General features: G+C 50.1%; 1 protein-coding gene across 1 annotated transcript in view; it reads left to right on the top strand.

Annotated features, from left to right (window-relative positions):
• PAPPA2 (pappalysin 2) overlaps window positions 1-14,719 on the top strand; it is a 93,979-nt gene that overhangs the window by 31,948 nt on the left and 47,312 nt on the right. Inside the window, exons 4-11 of the mRNA XM_075037543.1 lie at window positions 4,556-4,849; window positions 5,598-5,790; window positions 7,314-7,435; window positions 9,334-9,826; window positions 10,362-10,490; window positions 12,150-12,241; window positions 12,497-12,690; window positions 13,901-14,038. Coding sequence (XP_074893644.1) covers window positions 4,556-4,849; window positions 5,598-5,790; window positions 7,314-7,435; window positions 9,334-9,826; window positions 10,362-10,490; window positions 12,150-12,241; window positions 12,497-12,690; window positions 13,901-14,038 — 1,655 coding nt within the window. The remainder of the gene's footprint in view (window positions 1-4,555; window positions 4,850-5,597; window positions 5,791-7,313; window positions 7,436-9,333; window positions 9,827-10,361; window positions 10,491-12,149; window positions 12,242-12,496; window positions 12,691-13,900; window positions 14,039-14,719) is intronic.

The following is a 14,719-nucleotide window of genomic DNA, read 5'->3' as shown; positions in this document are numbered from 1 at the left end:
CACCTTCTTGTTGGCATCTTCACCTTCTGGAAGTCTTCAGTGAACTTTGTTTTTCATCCCTTTCTCTTCACCTATGCTTGTTTTGGGCTACCAGAGATTAAGTGACTATTCCTATGCTGATGATTTACAGATCTATTGCTCTCCTCCAGATTATTTTCCTGAGTAAATTTGAATTTCAGGCAGCCTTCCTGAAGGTTTACTGATGGTTTACTGTTTTAGACCAGTAGTAATACCAAGCAACAGCAACTACGTTCAGTGAAGCGTAAGAGATAATTACCGACTTGGAGAGGTGAGCTGGTCTACAATGCTTCTATAGGCAGTATTTCAGCTGCTGTGGAGCTCCTAGACAGAGACAACTTGCAGCCAGCTAGCAGCAGAGGTAGAAGATCTCAGGTCTGTTTGCACTGTTTCCTCTGACCATACTGTCTGTCTCAGTCTTTCCACCATAATCACAGCGAGTTCCTCTCAAATTCAGAGTTCTTGCTTGGAGTCTGGAATGAATTTTCTGAGAACTTAGAAGTAAATCTTTTTAACTACAAAACACAAGGAGTTGAACTCCTGTCCTATAAAAAACCTTAGCTTTCCACAGTGGAAAGCCTTGCCTCAAAAACCCTAGTAATGTAATAATGCAGACGCTTTAAACTTCATGTGTAGCTGCATGTGAACTGTATTAGCATAAACATGGTTGAAAGGCAAGGGATTTGTGAATATTTGATGTTATAAATACTTTCTGCAGTTATATAAGCTGAGGCCAGCTCATATATCTGGCTGAGGTCAGTGGATCCTGAAGGAGGGCCAGCCATTCCATCAAAGGTACCTTAAGCAATGGCCATCTTCCTGTCTGACTAACTGTCATGCGTTTGTTCCATTAATTGCTGTGACTCAGTGTTTGGGAAAGACTGTCCTTGTGATACAGGTTCAGCTTTGGTTTGCTGTTTAAAGATCCTGTGCTTGCTTGAGCATGCGTTCCCTACAACAGCCCTGACCCAAGAACAGGTTGGCTTTTGGGGGGCTGGCTTGAACCAGAGTCCTTCAGCATTGCCATTGATCGTGGCTAGAAGCAGGGCAACGTCCTGGGACTGGGAGCTTCCAAGGGATGTGTGAGTGAAGATGAAGTGGGATCCACAGCAGTGCTAATCATTCAGTGTACTGATGGACTGGACACCTCTTGTTGCTTGAGCAGAGTTGAGGCTTGACCTTGGGGACATGACCAGCTCTGCAGCTGTAGCTGGTAGATCTGGTCTGGAAGGAGAGGATGTTGTGAGGCCAGACCTGAAGCTTTCCAGCTGCCTGGTCTTGGTTGGGTGAGCAAGTCTGAAGAAAACTCTGGTTCACCTGCCTTGTAGTGCTGGACCCCCTTGATGTCACAGGGACATGACATTGAAGTTTTTAGCTTTGTTGTGTAAATGCTGACCTTGGGGGACCTCCTTGGGCTGGTTCTCAGGCGTGAGAGGGAGGGTTCATTTAAAGCCCAGTTTAGCCCATGTCCCAAGGCAGGAGGGCAGAGGTGAGAAGGAAAGCCTGAAATGTAGAGGAGGGAGAGGGGAGGCTGGTGTTGTGGAAGTGTTCATAACATCCCAACATCTTGCCTTCACAGCCAGGACCCTGCAGAAGGGAAATACAACTTCCTGATCCAGAGCTGGGAGCTCTCCCAGTTCATCAGGGAGCTGTGGGGACAGGGAATGGAGGCACAGGGGTGTTCTGGAAGGAAGGCAGAGTTCTCATGCTGCCATCTGATTAGCTGTAAAAAAAAAAAAAAAAAAGTACTAAAAATATGATCATCCTTGTGGAGTGTGGGGGAGGAATGGGATAGGGGAAGCCAGCAGAGAGGAGAGGGAGGGACAGGGTATCCCTCCCCTGTGATAGTTTTTTCCCTCCCCGTACTGGAATCCTATTTATTCCCCTGCATGGGAAGAACACTGGGTTTCTGCTGGAAGGAGGGCTGCTCGGTCACAGGGCCTCCCATGCCCCTGGTGCTCGGTCCCGTTCCTTGTGGTTAGTGGCGCAGGATGCATGCAGGGCTTTCACATCTCATTTATTTGTTTACGAACATTATTTTCGTTCTGCGTGCGCATTCCTCCTTTCAGACCTTTGGGCAGGCAGCCCCCTGCCTTGTTCAGGCTGGGGTTTGGCTGCAGAGATGCCTTTTCTTTCTCTTTTCTCTTCTCTCATGCCCTGTTTTGACTAGAATGAGAAGCAGCTTTTTTTAATGTGCCCACGGGTTCTCCATCAATGGGATGCCCTTTGCTATCTACAGCATTTACCAGCCTGGTAATTGAGAGGGGGATGGCTTGCAAAAACCTAATGATTGACAGCACACAACATGGAGGTGCCAAAAGGATTTTTCAACCTCTGCACCTTCTTGTGGCCCATCTCCAGTCAACTGAAGGGTCAAGAGTTGACTGATGGTATGCTAGGTCCTCTGCTTCTGGGGAGAAAGGGAATGCAGCTATTTTGTGACGCATCCTTTACCTCAAGCCAAGCTGCCCTGGGCATAAGATCCACACTGTGGGGAGGAAGAACAACAAACATGAATTTTTAGCTAAGAAACAGTGCCACTTGACAGGTCAGTGGTGTCTCTCAGTCCTTCCATGAGTTACACATGCAGGATGCTCCATAGAAGATGCCACCCTTATTTCTTCACCCTCTTGCAGCCCTGTCAGGCTTGAGAGAATTGCTCAGGGCATCTCTGAAGGCCCCTTTCCAGCCCCAACCCAGTGTTCACCCAGTATGGTTCCACCCGAGGAGTCTCAGACCCGCTCGTGTCCTGCCAGGGACACCGTGATCTGAAGAAAGCCCTCTCTTGGAAGGAATGCCCTGTACTTGAGGACACGAGGCAGTCCAGTAGCACACAGAGCTGATCCAGGAGCAGATTTCCAGCGGTCTACGCTGTGGCTGGAGACAGGATCACACAGTGGCCCTCTGCCAATTTTAACTTTGCCGGCGGGGGCAGCAATCAGCAGCAGAGGTGCAGTAGCAGAGGCTCTGCTGTGAGGTAGCTGGCGCAGTAAATCCTCCAGGGCCCTACAAAGGAGGGAGCAAGCTGTGCCGGAGCCAACTCTTCGCTGCACTGCCATCCAAGCTGTCTGGGTTAAAAGTAGTTGGGTAAAACCAGCCTCCCGTGCCATGGAGGTATGGCTTGGGGTCTGCTTTTTGCCCCCTCGTGCTGATATTCCCTAGCACGCGATCCACTGTAAGGCAGCATGGAAAAGTGGATGGAACAAGGAAGTGAGATGAGGAGAGGGGAGGAAATGGCCACTGAAAAGCCTCAAAACAGGGAGAAAAGATATACAGGTTCCAAAGACATTTTCATTTGGGTGAAATAAAAGTAAGTGAGAGAGGAGAGGTAAGTTTTGCTCTTGAGCATTCTCCACGGACAGTTTCTCAGCAGATGTGGTGTAGAGTTGCTGGGACAGGGTGTGCATCCGAGGTCAGGAGTCAGAGATGCTGGCAGAGAGCAAAGGGAAGGCTCTGCTCCACTTAGCTTTCCTCAGCATCATTGCTCCTTGCTCTTCCCATCGCAGGTGGGTGGGCAGGAGAGGAAAAGCACCTTGTCCTGCAGCCAAGGGTCATATCCAGCTCTGTGCTGTTGCTGTCAGTATGAGGTGGCAGCTCTGAGCACTTTCTGGGGGACTTATTCTGCACCCATGCTCCAGCATCTTTGGCAGTTAAACCTGCACCAAACTGGCTTGGAGATGAACTGCCCCTTGGTGCCACCTTGAGGCAAGGGGCTGGGGTGCCCCAGTGAAGAGGAGTAGGGCTGCGATGGGTGGGGGCTTCTCGCCTGGTTCGCTTGGTGCACCTTGCCCCCACACAAATCCCTCTGAAGGAGAGGAATGGATCTTCAGAAGCTGCATTTTGGAAACTCTCACTCCAAAATACACGGTGAATTTGAGTCAGGTTTGTGGTAGAAGCTCATATGAGTTTAAATTTACTCCTTAGCATCTGGTTTGGAGGGTGAAGCAGTAGACCACTGATGCTGTCTCAGTAGTGGCCAGAGGCAGTGCATTTGAATCTTCATATGGACTTGTGCTGAAGGTGCCTTCCAGTTGGCACAACCAAGCGTGTTAGGAATTTGCTAGGCACCTCATTCTCCTTGCCTGCCATGGGAACTGATATGCTTTAGCCAGCTGTCTAAGCTAGGGCAAGGTCTTCTCTGGTTTAAAAGATTATCCCTGTAAACCCAGAACATGCCTCAGTTTGGTGCCTTGGCTCCAAACCTTATTTGGAGTTGTGTGAACCAGAGCAAATGCTGAATTATAAACATCCGAAAAGACACAGAGGGAAATGGTAGTTGAAATTATTGAAGATGGTGGGAGGAGTGGTGTAATCAGAAGGGGAAGAAAAACTACCCATCCCATTCCACTCCAGGAGGGCAAAGGAGCCCTCTTCCCATCCTACAAGAGGGTGAATACATCCATCTTCAGGTCTCCATCTGGCACCTCATTTGTGACGTGGACGCACGATGAGAGGAATTTTATCTAGCACAGGTGAGTAACAGCAGCTGTCTGCTGTCTCTTTCTCTGGATGACATTCTCTGTACTTGCAATTCTAGGTGGAGTTGTCCTCAACCCTGCTTATTATGGTATGCATGGCCACACGAATACCATGATCCACGAAGTGGGGCATGTCCTGGGGCTGTACCATGTCTTTAAGGGAGTGAGTGAGCGGGAATCTTGTGACGATCCCTGCAGGGAGACTACTCCGTCTATGGAGACAGGAGACCTCTGTGCCGACACTGCCCCCACTCCAAAGAGTAAATTCTGTCGGGATCCAGACCCTACCAATGACACCTGCGGCCAGACACATTTCACAGGAACGCCCTTCAACAACTACATGAGTTACACAGGTAATGAGTAACCATCCTTAGAAATTTTAAGGGGTCACCTTCCTTAGAAACTTGGGTTTCTCTCCTTTCTGCCTCCATTGAGAGTCCCTTCCCTCATTCCCGAACTGATGTGGTCCCTCCTGGTGTGTAGGGATGTGGCAGCCTTTAGCCTGTGCTTGCAGTAGCTTCTTAACCCCTTTCTTGCTGCAGGCTGTTTCCGTCTCTCCCTCCCAGTCAGTCTGTCATTGGGCATGCATCAAGGCTGTTCTTGTCTGCATGGTGGTGTGCATTTGTTCGCCAGTCCTGAAGCAACTTTATTATTATTAATTATCACTACTACCACTATAATTTTGGACCTTTGAGTTGAGCCCTTTTGGCTTGGTTTCCAAGGGCATGCTGTGGAGGCCTGGTGTTCCTCCTGGCAGCCCAGGAGGATCAAAGCCTGTAGAGCAATTTTGTCACCCCTTGGTGACCCACTGCGAGTCCCACGAGGATGGTGGCACTGCCCGGGTGTTAGAGCTGATGCGAGCTGGTGTTGAGGCCACCGCAGTCGGAGCTGCTGTGGCAAGTGCAGGGCTGTGGAGCTGCTGAGGCAGTGCCATCTTGTGGCTTTGGGGACACACGACACCAGAGAGTCCTGGCAGAGGAGCAACCACACGCTGGTGTCTCCCGGCTCTTCCCAAAGATCCCCCAAACAGGGTTTGGAGATCAGGAAGGGAGCACGTTGTCAGGTCCCGCCGGCCAACCCCTGCCACCTCTCTTCCCCCAGATGATGACTGCACCAACACCTTCACGCCCAACCAAGTGGCCCGGATGCATTGCTACCTGGACCTGGTGTACCAGCGCTGGGGCCAGAGCAAGAAGCCTGCACCCATCCCGATCCCTCCCATGGTCACGGGGCAGACGCAGGACTCTCTCAGTATCTACTGGCTGCCTCCCATCAGTGGTGTCATACATGAGAGGTAAGGGATCTGCTGTTGCAACGGTCTTGGGCTTGCACCGGGGCCTGCTAGAAGGGCCAAGGGACCCTCTATGGTGCAGACCCCCCCCATCCCCTTTCCCCCTTGGTCGTCTCCAGCAGAGCCCGCTGACACAAGAGCCGGACTGCTGCGATGGCCCCGCTGGCACGCAGACTCTCCTGCAAGCCTTCTGCTGTCGGGGTGCTGGGAGGGGAAGCCAAAGAGCGTCAGGAGGCAATGCCAATTCTTAAACCCCAGAGTGCAATCACAGAATGAAAAATGAGCTTCATTTAGCACTTATTGTATAAAATAGCCATTTACCAGGAGGAAATGCAGCCTTGTGGTTAAGGCAGGGAGCTCGAACCACAAGAGCTGGGTTTTGTTCCCAGTGCTGTCACGGACTCATGGTGTAACTAGCTGGGGGTAAGTCGGGAAATTTTTCAAGCCAGAGAAAGAGTGCTGAGGAACCAGAGTTGTTTGGCCAGCGAGCAGTGCGTGGCCCTGAGCTCTTAGTGGCTGTCTTCCTTCTCCTCAATACTGGGGACTCACCAAGACCTGGATATGACACCAATGCTTCTATTCAGCAGCCTGTCTTACTAAAACATCTTGGTTTTCACCAGGTTTTAGGTCTATGCTTTTATTATGGGACCATAAGCATAAGTTGGAAGAGCTCATGAAATTGTTTTAAAGCTACTTCACAAACCTCCTGCAATTCAAAGAAAAGTGGTGTTTGAGGGCAATGGGGACAACCCTGGGTCAGTGTTTACTGCCTTTTCAAAGAACTGATGCTCTCCGCAATGGGCCTTTCATCCCAGGGATAACGAGAGTGTGTACCTGTTATGCCCGCAGGCATGAGAGCCTCTGAGTGCTGGGTGGCTTTGAGTCATACAAACAAATTCCTTTGGTGGGGAATGGAGAGGTTTGGGAGCAAGAAAACATGGGTTTAAGAGGCAGGTGCTGGGTCTTCAGATCCATCCCCAGCTCTTGCTCAGGAGCTGGTCTATGGTGGGGGTTCTGTATCCCCTCTGATGTACTTGCCAAGGAAAGGTCCTGAGGCGGGTCTTTATCACAGAAAAGTCTCTTTTTCCTTCCTGGAGAGCATAGTGGCACCCTCTTTAATTGACATTATCGTGACTGTTGTGTAGTGCAGTAGTGACAGAAGTTAAAAACCTGACTCTGGGGTTTAGCAGACCCAGGTGCACTCACCCAACTGCAGACGCACTGCCCTGGGAAGCATGAAGTCTGTTAGCCCTGCTTTGTGGTAGGGAACAGGTGATTCAATGGCTCATCCGAGACTACCCAAAGAGCCTGTAGAAGAGGAGGGATTAAACCTGGCTTGTCCCACTGTCACTCTTATTATCTTGTCTTTGACAAAGCTTATTTCAAGCAGGATGATATACCCAGGGGCTTCCTAAGAGCTTAGCTTTGCTTTTCCAACTTCCTATCTGATCCTGCCTGGACAAACGTGGATGGAAAATTAACCAGTTGTAATTAGACATGCCAATGCCTTTGTCTTCTGCCTGCAGGGAGCAGGACACACTCTGTGACGACTGTGCGGAGGACGGCACCTTCCGTCAGTATGTGCACGAGGCTTCTTCCCCTCGGGTCTGCGATTCCTCTGGCTACTGGACCCCAGAAGAAGCAGAAGGTAAACACCTCCTCTCTTCCCCTGACTGTGAATCACCCAGACAGAGATGAGATCTTGTTGGGAAAAGAAAAAGAAGCTTTTTTCTTTTAGAGAGTGAGACATCTCCTCTTTGGGGAGGTTCCTTAGTGCAGGAAGGAATTCTATGTGCCCAGGAGATACCTGGTAACTGCCAGCTGGCTTTGGACAAACAAACTGACAGCCCAGTCATTGCACAGGAAGGTGTTAATGAGAGTTACTGGTCAAAAGGGAAGGGCATTTCATTGAAATAAAAGTCTTACAACATAAATCTTGGGACCTCATCCAAAACCTCAGGGGCCTTCACAGGCTTTGATGCAGCCTTGTCCAAAGGGAGCCAGAGGAGCTCCTTGCTCAGTCCCACTGAATCCGCACCAGGTCCTGGGCAATCTGGGTTGGATGCTACTCCTCACTGGCAAAGTGAACAGCAGGGTGTCACAACTCATGTTGAGACACAGGTGTTGGTTTAGAGACCCACCTTGTGCGCATGGTGGTGGGTTTTGGGGTCATGCACCTGCCATGGGAGCTGTTGGGCTTTTCATGCTGCCTCGGCTCCTCCAAGGGCAAAGCAGAGGAGGCAGAAGACCAGGTGAAATGATCCTGTGACCTGTATGTAGTGCACATGCTGCTGTTGATCATCATGGAGCCAGAGGATCTGTTAGTTCTGTGCATCTGCACATTTGAGCCACTGAGGTTGACTGAAAATGTGCCAGGGTGGTTGCAGAGAAGGTGCAGCTTGGACATTATTACACTTTTGGCATGTAGCCCATGCTTTGATAACAGGAGTGTCAGAGTGTAGCTGAGATTCTGTGTCTGAAAACTCTTTAAGTATCTCTTGCTAGCATTGCAAGTTGAGGGGGGTGGGAATCTACTTAAAGAAATAACCAAACTTGTGCTTATTCAGTGATACCAAACAAATCAAAGCTTAGCTCATGTATTGTCAGTGGTTCCTGTTTCCCCCACCTGTCTGATTCACTGGTAAATTAAAACTGCTTCTGGAATTATTGGATGTTGGTTTCTCCTACGCACGACCTGCAGTTATCACAAGTGCATGTTTGCTCTGGTGAAAAAGAAACAGGTTTTATGGTTTTTAGAAGACTAATATTAAATGGATGCAGGCTTTTGAATTGGTGCTGGGCCCTAAGAAATGCTTGTAGTGGTTGATGAAGACAAGGGTATTTCTACTACAGAATGATGAATTCCAGTGATGCTTTCTGAGACTGAAAGCCCAATGTTACATTTCTCTTGCTGAGTGCTAATCCACCACCAGGGGAGGCAGGCTGGGGATCTGAGGTCAGCCTGGGCACCGTCCTGGTGAAAGAACAGCCTTCCAGAACTGCTTCCCTGGCTTGCTTTGGACCTGCTCCCTTCCTGCCTGTGACCTGTTCCAGCACTTGCCTGTGGAAACCTTCGGTCTCTGCTCTGCTTAGCCTATGTCCAAACCCACGGAGCCACAGGGACTTGGCATTCAGGTGCCCTTGGCAAGCCTTCTGTGCCCATGAGACTACAGAGCAAGCTTCACGTCCCCAGCTGTGTCCAGGCTGTCTCTAGAGTTTGGCACTGTAACCAGCTGCAGTGTGGACACCATCGTCCTTGTTGTAGAGGACTGTGAGACACCAGATCTGCCAAGCCTTGTGCTTGCGTGTATACCCAGGATGCGGGAGACTAGTGGTGCTTATTGCTTTCTAGGATAGCAGGGCAGAGGTGCCACCAGCTCTGGCGCATGCCTATAGCGGGTGCAAAACCTCATGGGTGTGCAGCTATAGCACAGAGATGCATAAGCAGCTATAGGGTACTGCAGGGAGGATTGCCCCTCTGGGTGCCCTGGGAGGTCAGCCGTCCCCTGGGTTCTCACCAGCCTCTTCCTCGTCCCTCCTGTCCAGGGCCCCCAGATGTGGATCAGCCCTGTGAGCCCAGCCTGCAGGCCTGGAGTCCGGAGCTCCACCTGTACCACATGAACATGACGGTGCCGTGCCCCCAGCCGGACGGCTGCATCCTGGAGCTGCGCTTCCTGCACCCCGTCTACCCCGATTCTCTCACCCTCTGGACCACGTACCTCTCCACGGGTTCTCCCAAGGCGCTGTCTGACATTGAAGTCCTGACAGAGCAGGGGGAGTCCATCCATCTGGGCCCCCTGGACACCTTCTGTGATGTCCCCTTTACCGTGAAGCTTGACATACCTAAAAAGGTGTCCGGAGTCAAAATCTACACCTTTGACGAGAGGATGGAGATAGACACGGCCCTGCTGACCTCCATGCCCCACAGCTCTCTCTGCTCCACCTGCAAGCTGATTCAGTACCGCGTCCTCCGCGACCCCCCATTTGCAAACGACTCCCCCGCCGCCCCGGCGCAGGCGCACCGCCAGTTCGTCGACACGTGAGTGACAAGGCTGCTCCGTTGCAGGCTGAGTGGGTGGCTGGGACAGTTTTGATGACCTCCTCAGGTCCTGCCTTTGAATCCCTGGATGGTTTGGCTTGTGTTTTGTTTTTTCACCCCTGGAATTACCATGTTCGATGCCATGAGTGGATTCCCTGTTCAGCATTGAGGAAGCTTGTTGCAGACCCACTATGCTAGCATGACCCTTGCCAATAAGCCCAGGCTAACTAGAAGGAGCTTATTAAACCCAGAAACATTTTCCCCATCAACACAACCAGTAAAATGATTGTTCAAGTTAATGCCACTTCTCCCCAGCTCAGACTCTAGGGAAATAAGCAGCAGGCCCCTCTGCATGACCTGGCAACGACCCTCTTGCCACAGTCTGTAGCAGTTTAGAGTACAAAGACGTATGTCAAACTGTGATACTGCATGGGCACACACATGTGATTTCTATCTAGCTGTGGTGAGCAAATCTGTTGCAGATGTGTGGGCTGTTCCTTCCAGCTCCTTCTTCAAGTCCTCTCTGTTCCTGCAGGGAAGTCACACCTGGGCAGGTGTACCACTACCAGGTGCAGGCAGTCTCTGGGACAACCTCAGGAGAAGCCTCTCCACCGCTTGTCCATGTCCATGGAGCACCCTACTGTGGGGATGGGAAGGTGACCATGTAAGTCAAGAAATTCAAGCTCTCAACTGAGCTTCTTTAAGCTGTCAGGTCATCCTGCCCCAAAAGCAAGCACCGGGTTGGTCCTCCACCCACAGGTACTTGACTTAAGGTGCTGCACCAAATCCCTCCAGCAGACTGGACTATAGAGCTTGTGCTTTGTAAAATGCCTTGTGCATAGGAGATGGAGACGGTCTTTTTGAGAAGCAGGGTCTGGATGAGGGGTCCAAACTGAACATCCTCTGTGTTTGTCTGCAGTGCTTGGATCCTGGCCCATCTTGGTGAACTGTCACGGAGTCTGACCCCAAAGGGATCTGCCTTTGGAACTGGCCAATATAACCTTTTGTACAGGACACACAGTGGTAGCCCCGCAGGATTAGGTTCTGCAGCAAGCGCAGTCCCTCACGGCATGGTGTCTTTAGAGAGCTGTCTGGTCTCTGCTTAGAGACCCCAAATGATGAGGGATGCACCACCTTTACATTGAGGGACTCCAACAGTTCATCTGCTCTGTCTAGGGATAATTATGCCAAATTTCTGTATTTTGGCTTTTTCAGATTTCAACTCTCAGGTTAGTCAGAATCACTTTCCTTTTGAAAACAGCTTTCTTAACAGTGCGAGGGAAGTGGACAATTGAAGCAAGTGTGGGAGGGATTGTGGTATTGTACAAGACCCAGCAAGGCAAAGAGGCTTACAGCAGGGCTAGCTGCTGAAGTGGTATAATCTGGTATGGTTTTAGCATGAATGCATACTTGCTGAAGACTTGGTCCAGAGAGAGCAAATGTCTATATTAGGCTCTGTTGTCAAAGTCACTAGAAAAGTGAGAGAAGCAGAAATGGGCCGATAGCAGCTAAGATTCCTGACAGGCTTTCTTGTTCCTGAGCTGTTGTGGGGAAGGCCATGCAGGAAGCTTTGTCTGTGAAAGTTTTTTTTCCTTTGTACCATGTGTGGAACAGTGAGCTGAAGGTGGGACACAGTGGATCATTCGTGTTAGATGAGGGTGGAGGTGGGTGAGCATCACCAGATGTATGTTTGAATTTTTTTTCACTCCTTGTGGTTTGGGATACATAACTCTGCACAAAGGAATAGGTACAAATCCAGGCATTTCTGCCAGCTTTTCCAATCAGGTCTATTTTCTGCAGTATGGGGACAGAACCTTTTCAAGGAAACTGCATGGGCTTTTTTCCTCATGAGATGCCGTACTTGTCAGCTGGGGAGTGATTCTTGTCTCCTCTTGGGCTAACCTTCTCTTTCCCTTCTCCTGCCTCCCTTTCCCAACTCCTACTGAAACACCAGCTCCATCTCAGAACCTCCTGCCCTCTCCAACACTTGCTTTCTCCAGCAGCAAGTCTTCCTGATGCTTGGTTCTCTACTTCCTCTGTTGTATATAGCTTCATTTTCTCCCATAGTTCTTGGCTCAGGTCTTATAAGAAAGTCACAGTACAGTCATGACTTCTCCCATATGCTGTGTTTTCAACCTCTTTTTGTTCCCTGGCAAGATACGGTGTTTTCTCTCCTTTACCACTCTCCACATGTGGTTCTTTCGCTTCTCCCTGCTTCTGTGGAAATGGAACCAAGATATGGGGTCCTCACTCATGATTGGGCAGATGCACAGGGGTATTGAGTTAAGGGTGATGTTAACGCATCTGGCTGTTGTCCTCTTAGGATCCTGGAAGAGGAATGCGATGATGGGGACTTGCTGGACGGAGATGGCTGTTCCAGGAAGTGTAAAAAGGAAAAAGGCTTCAACTGTGTCGGTAAGTCCAAATTGATTAAGACATCCTTTTGAGGCAGGAGTCAAAACTGTACATTATTCACCCTGCTCCCCAGAGCAGTGGGTGATGCACATCATTGCAACAAAATATGCATCTGCAGCTGCAGTGATCCATGGAGCTTGTCAGGCCCTTGTGGTGGGAAATCCCAGGGCTAAATGGCCAGCACACCACCTGGGACAGGAGATGTATAGCCCTGGAGCCTGGTTTGTAAAAGGGTCATCCCTGATGTCCTTGCAGGGGAACCAAGCCTGTGCTATGTGCACAATGGGGATGGTGTGTGTGAGCCGTTTGAGCGAACAAGCAGTGTCCTGGACTGTGGTCCCTACACGCCCGATGGATATGTGGATCTGTGGGCAGTGAAAGCCTATGCCTCCCATCAGGACGCAAAGTCCTGCCCTGCTTCCTTGGCCACTGGAGAGCCTGTTGTGAAGGTGAGTGAAGGCATGGCAGAAAAAAAAAAAAAAAAGAAAAAAAAAAAAGACTGTTCTAGCAAAGCCCATGCAGTAAAGCTGGGGAAGTCACTGCTGCAAGAGGGTACCGAGGCAAAAAAAAAAAATCTTCAGAGCAGCTCTGGAAGTGTTCATTGATTACTACATTCCCATGCAGGGAGCCAGTAGAAGAGCTGGGCATTTCTCACACCCCTCTTTCAGTAATCCCTAAGTCCAGGAACTGCAGTACATGGAGGGGTGTTTCATCAAGGCAAGGAGCACCTCCCCTGATGATGTAGTTTGCTAACAGTGACCACCCTCGTCCCACCAGCTAAATGCACAACCTTGAGCATGTGAGTAGTCCCACTGTCAGTTTAAAAAAATCCCGTAAATCTAATACCATATAAGGTCAGGGTCTGAAGGGGTAAAATCATGCATCCATCAGCATCTGTGCTGCTTTCAAACTCTCTGATCTGAAGCCAAGGAAAAATTGATGGGAGAATTCCCATCTTTCATATGGGCTTTGGAGCAGGGCCTGGAGGTCTAGGACGGGATTTTGCCTGATCAGTGTTAACATGGTGTGTGTATGTTCTTTCCTAGCAAGCTGAAGAAGGGCAAGAAATATGTAGAGAGGTCATATTTAGCCCTCTATACGTGCGTTCCTATTGACCTGATATAAGGAACAATCTTCTTGAGACCTACAGCATGATTAAATTGCCCAGATGTACATGTCTAATGAGATGCCTTGGGCTCAGGTGTCTGCTTCTGTAGAACACCACCTGTATCTCCTAGGTTTTGTCTGCCAGGCCTGTGGGGATGTCTGAAATACCATAGGGCATTGAATGACACAAAAGACTGGTATTCAGGCAAATGAATCACACTGTCGGATCTCATCAGCCCAGACGAAATCAGGAGGCTGTGGTATTACCTACCATCTCCCAGCTTGGCTCATTATTTCTCTAGCCCCACAGCCACCATGGGGTGCTTTAACAGCTTGTTTACAGCACCTCAAAATGGCAAGAACTCCTGTGCACATGTGTGGGCAGTGAGCTGTCACTCCTGCTTAGGAACCCACATCCTAATTGTCTTCATGCTGGGAACTGACTTGGGATCCTTCTCAACATTTGTTGAGTTGTCCTTGAGGTTTTGTAGGTACTTTCTTTCTCTCACTTTCCTTGCTTCTTTCTGGGTTGAAATAAGTATCTCCTTTCAGGTATGTAAGTCCCACCTTCATAATGTGCCCAAGGACCTTTCCCTGGCTGCTTGGTTCCCCTGTGCTCCCAGCCAAGACAATGCTCAGGATCCAGATGAAGAGAGGATGCCCTTGGGCGATGTGGGAGTTTGGCTCAAGGTAAGTGAGGATGCGTGGGTCAGGCACAGAAGGATTTGCTTATCTTTGCCCCAGCAATTTGGTGACAAAGACCTGTCCTTTTCTGTCCTGCAGGAGCTACGGCAGTCTTAAAAACTGCTCAGATAGGACTTCTTATCCTACTGAACTCTTTGCAAACCCCAAATGCCTGTGGCTGGGTCTTATGTTGTTGCCCCATTCCCACTGTGAACAGCAAACCCATCTTGGGGCAGATTGCCAGGAGAAGGGCTGTGCCCAAAACCAGAATCCCACAGAAATGTGTTGAGGCTGAGAAACAACTTGCTCCTGAGACTATTCCCTGCAGTCAAGCTGTGCTGTTACACCCGCAGAGGGTGGGCACAAGCCATGTTTCAAGTCCTAGTTGCCTTTGTTCCCCATGGCTGTGAAGAGCAACAGAGGGTAGGTGGATATACTCTGCCATCCTGAAGGGTCCTGAACACTCCAGGTTGCTGCTGAGCACCCTGAGCCCACAGCAACCAGCTGTGACATGCAGGTGGTCCTGCCCCCTCCCCGCCCCAGTGACTCCAGACCAAAGGACACACTTCTGTGCCCAAGATGCTGGTCCTGCAGCCCAACGGGGGCTCGGGGGGCTGCCTTTGGGAGGGTACCCAGAGGGTCAACCCTCTCTGTCTTGGCAGGCAGAGTAGGAGGACAGAGGAGAGC

The sequence above is a fragment of the Buteo buteo genome, chromosome 10 (assembly GCF_964188355.1).
Source record: "Buteo buteo chromosome 10, bButBut1.hap1.1, whole genome shotgun sequence".
In the NCBI taxonomy this organism is placed as follows: Eukaryota; Metazoa; Chordata; class Aves; order Accipitriformes; family Accipitridae; genus Buteo; species Buteo buteo.
The sequence above is the reverse complement of the archived record's forward strand: the minus strand, read 5'-3'. Positions and strand labels throughout refer to the sequence as shown.